Here is a 4,481-nt window from a genome sequence, read left to right as displayed (position 1 = left end):
AAACAAATATATATATATATATATACACATACATACACATATATACATATATGGCTGCCTGCCTACCTGCTAGGTCACTTCAGTCATGTCTGACTCTTTGTGACCCTATGGACTGTAGCCCGCCAGGCTCCTCTGTCCATGGGATTCTCCAGGCAAGAATACTGGAGTGGGTTGCCATCTCCTCCTCCAGGGGCCATGGATCTTCCCAACCCAAGGAATGAACTCCCATCTCCTGCACTGCAGGCAGATTCTTTACCACTGAGCCACTAGGGAAGCCTATATATATGTATATATATGTTGTAAATAATGCTGCTGTGAATATTGAGCTCATGTATCTTTTTGAATTAAGAGTTTTCTCCAGACGTATGTCATATATATATATATACATTTGGCTACACCATGCAGCTTGTGGGATCTTAGTTCCCTGACCAGGGATCGAATCTGGGTCCATGGCAGTGAAAGCACTGGGTCTTAACCACTGGGCCACCAGGGAAGTCTCTATATATTTGTATGCATAACTGAGTCACTTTGATGTACACCTGAAACATTGCAAATCAACTATACTTCAATTTAAAAGAAAAGAAAGAAAAGGAATTCTTTTCATCTTATATGTGAGAGAGGAGCTTCCTCTCATCTGGTGCTTTAAGAGAGTTGCATGTTTAGAAAAGCCTGAATTAAAGGACATTTTCTGTTGCTCTAGGATAGTGTTAGCAGTGCTCAAGAGAACTGCATCTCACTCGACAATTAAGTCTATGCCAAAAGTTGCCAGAAATATTTGGCTCACGAAAGTCAGATGGTCATGGAATTGAGCAGGTTAATTAATCTAAGGATGCTGTGGTTTCACTGGCTGTCTTTTTTATTTTCTTTTGGTCTGTCAGATGAAGAGAAATTATACCTGCAGTGAATTAGGGGAAATGATTTGAAAAGTGAACCCCAAAACCAAAAACCTGTACATAATCTATGCAAGTTAAAAAATTTTAAACTGCAACTGTCTAAAACTGTGTATATTTGATGTTTCTCTGTTAATGGGCAAAAACTGTTTTCTGAGGAGAAAGTGACATTTAATTACAGTTTAATTAATTGCATTTAATTACAGTTACAGTTTCCACATTAAAGCTATTTTGATTTTGAGTATTGTTGCAAGAATGCATTTAATATCTCATCAAAACTAATTTCTTTGGTTAAAATTCAAATCCTGAGTGACTCTGAGTTACACCTGACCCTCCATTCATGTGCAGTGGTACACGTACTTGGGAGTGCTAACTCAAGGGTGTAGGAATGGGGTGTCCAACCCTGTGTTCCCCAAATTCTAGCATCCATGCCATCCACTTGGATAGTGAATTTTACACTAAAGTTTTTTAATATTTATTTTATTATTTATTTGGCTGTGCCACGTCTTATTTGTGGCATATGGGATACAATTCTTTGACCCAAGATCAAACCCAGGGCCCTCTGCATTGGGAGTGCAGAGTAATGCAAAGAAAAAAACAAATCATAGCTATGAAGGTCTCACATTAGTAGGAATAATATTATTGTTGGCAATATTTCATCACTCTGTCACTATCCTTCTCCGTGTTTGTCTCCTCTCCTGCAAACCAGGGGTGATGATAGTCACGTATCTCTGAGTTGTCGTGAGGATTAAATGAAATGATGCATACAAACTGCTTGGGATATTGCATGGTTATAGTAAATGTGCAATAGTGTTTCCAAGTATTATTTCTCCATAATTAAGAAGAGTGTATGTTATATAATATATATTTCTCTCTGGCTCAGTAACGGCATCCCACTCCAGTATTCTTGCCTGGAAAATGCCATGGACAGAGGAGCCTGTTAGGCTACAGTCCCTGGGGTCACAAAGAGTCGGACAAGACTGAGCAACTGAACATGCACATACTACCCCATTCCATTGATAGACTATTTCTATTTAGCCCAGCTTCTGTTGCACATTTAGCTTATTTCCCCCCTCTTGCTATTATGATCAATACTAAAATGTGAGAACCTTGTCTAAACATCATGGGGTACTTGCCCAATTTTTCAGTTTTGAAAAATTAAATCACACTTTTTGTTTTGTTTTTACCTTAACCATGACATTGCAGAGATTAGCTCATGAGAAGTTTCATAGAGTAAGGAAGCTCTGGGCTCTCTGAAGATTACTGATAATTTCATCAGGCATTTCCTTATGGTCTTATGGTGTACTTAGAAAGCAAGGAAATCATATTTCATGTGCTCATTCAGGAACAGTTTAGGATACGCATCCACTGTTGCAGAAAGATAGGAAGGCAAAACCTACCTGGACTCATGGGCCACTCCCCAACTCCCTTCCCCCAAATTTCCAACTGCAGTAAATTCACTTTTAATAGGTTTTAATTTTTAATCAAGATAATACATGCATAAAAAGGATTATAAAAAAATCAACCAGTGCAAAAGGACATATAATGAAAAGCAGTGAACCCCCGCCTACCCTTCTTAACTTTTGCTTTCCCATTCCAGAGGCAAAAACTTTACATGTCTGTTTAAAGGTTAACTCCATTTTTCCTAGTAATATGCTTTTCTTACTATTTTTTAACTTTGATGAAGTGGGACATTTTCTGCTGCCTTCCTGCTGTCTCCTGGGTTTTCCTCCCCCACTTCCTTACCATTGTATCACTATTTTTAAGTTTCCTGTTGGTTAACTCCTTCAGTTTAAAAATTTAACCCCTAAATTTGCCTTATTCTTTCACCTAGAGATTTCCTTGTTTAGGAGAATAACACCACTATTCCCTTTCCTCGCCTCTGGTTGCCAACTTGTTGCCTGTACTTGTCAAAGTTGATTACCATTCCCATTCTGTTCTATGACCATAATTAAGTCTTCCCTGCTTTGCCTAGAGATTTACTCTAAAAACGAAAAAGCATAACTAATATTTCCACTGTAATGGTTATTTAAACACTGTTCATTGAATAGGGATGTTGAAGCTATGATTGGATTTTCTGTGATTGCAGAGTCTTGATCCACGTATGCCAGTGTTCCGAATCCCTTTCTCACACTCCCCGCAACGGCTGAAAACTGAGGTTGCTTCATATTTGAAGCATGTTCTCCTTGTACAGTTTGAAATGTTTGTTTTTCCCTGAAGGTTCTGTTTTTTTTTTTTTTTTTTCCTTTGGGGAATGAAGAAAAGTATGCCTTCCAGATCATGTGATCAGTTTCCTCCAGCTTCTAACTCCATCCATCTATTGCCTAGAATTGATTTCATCCAGTTGGAAGTCCTTTCACTTCTTTTTCAAATTTGGAAAATTTGCTTCCTATTTGGACCATTCTTGTGCAGTTCATTTAAGTCGTTGGTAACTTTTCCTCTTTTTTCTCCTTTAGGGCATCCTGTGCTCATTGTCATTTCCCAGTGTGCGTGCTCATTTGATTCTTTACCAGCTAAGCCACGAGGGAAGCCCTTTATGTACGGAAGAACTTCTTAAATATTTCTGAGGATTTTCAGATTTTTTAGTTCTGTTCCTTCCTTGAGATTCAACTTCTCGTTTATTTTAGAGTTTCCTGGCTATATTGCAGGCTTTCTGCAAATAATGATTTCTAGCCGTCCGTTTATATGAAAAGATGGGGCGATAGCAGGACAGGTCGGCAAGTGTGTGTGCGCCAGGCAAGCCGGTCACTGTGCTCTAGGGCGGGTGAGCCAGTGGGTGGAGGTCAGCCATCCTGCTGGGCCTCCCCACTGCCGCAAAGTTAGTTGCTCTAAATATGTACCTGCAGGCGGACGTTGAGAATCACCGAAGCCACGATGTAGAAGTAGGGGAAGTTCATGCGTAGACGCCAGGCCAGGTCGAAGAAGGTGATCAGCGTGCGCGTGAGCCCCTTGCAGAAGGCGCCATACGAGCCGCGGGTCGTGGCTGAGCGCGACAGCCGCACTGCTACGCCCGACAGGGCCGCTGTTGCTGCCATCGGTTTGCTGTGGCCCCAGATACAGCGCCCAGAGCCAGGTGCTTCCCGCTGGTTCAGCGGACAGAAGGACGCTCGCGGGGGGGAATCGGCGCGGTAGGTGGATCGCGCAGCAGCAGATGCTAATTGCTCTGCACTGTGGGATCCCACCTCCTCCGGCTGTGCGCCCTCCTCCTCTGGCTGTGCTCCCTCCTCCTCTGGCTGTGCTCCGGCCACAGCGGTCACTGGTGCCCCGCCGGGCCGCCCTCCTAGGCTGCCTCAGGGCCACGTGGGGCGGGATCAGACAGAGCGCCAGGGATCCAGAGCCCTGGGACTGGGAAGGGGGAATTTTAAGGGGGAGTCGGGAGGAGCGGGGAGGGGCGGGCAGTTTGTCCGGGAGACCTAGCTTCCTGACCCCAGTGGTCCTTTTTTAACTTTTAATTTTTAAATTTTAACGGAAGCAAGGTGAAACTTGCTCCAAACGTTAGAAATTTTCCTTCATAAGCACAATCTTGAGCAGCTTCGAAGCTTGAACCCGTTTCCTGTCACTTCAAATCCCTTTAGGAATTTTTTCAGTCCC

At 42.6% G+C, this 4,481-nt stretch overlaps 1 protein-coding gene across 1 annotated transcript; it reads right to left on the bottom strand.

Moving 5' to 3' along the window:
* Nucleotides 1-2,346: 2,346 nt before the first annotated feature.
* LOC102402504 (small integral membrane protein 10-like protein 2A) lies at nucleotides 2,347-4,158 on the bottom strand. Its single transcript, XM_006042699.4, has one exon. The coding sequence runs from the start codon at nucleotides 3,923-3,925 to the stop codon at nucleotides 3,719-3,721; it is 207 nt and encodes a 68-aa protein (XP_006042761.1). The 5' UTR covers nucleotides 3,926-4,158; the 3' UTR covers nucleotides 2,347-3,718.
* Between the last annotated feature and the right edge of the window lie 323 nt (nucleotides 4,159-4,481).

The sequence above is a fragment of the Bubalus bubalis genome, chromosome X (assembly GCF_019923935.1).
Source record: "Bubalus bubalis isolate 160015118507 breed Murrah chromosome X, NDDB_SH_1, whole genome shotgun sequence".
In the NCBI taxonomy this organism is placed as follows: domain Eukaryota; kingdom Metazoa; phylum Chordata; class Mammalia; order Artiodactyla; family Bovidae; genus Bubalus; species Bubalus bubalis.
This window is presented reverse-complemented; position numbering and strand designations above follow the sequence as displayed.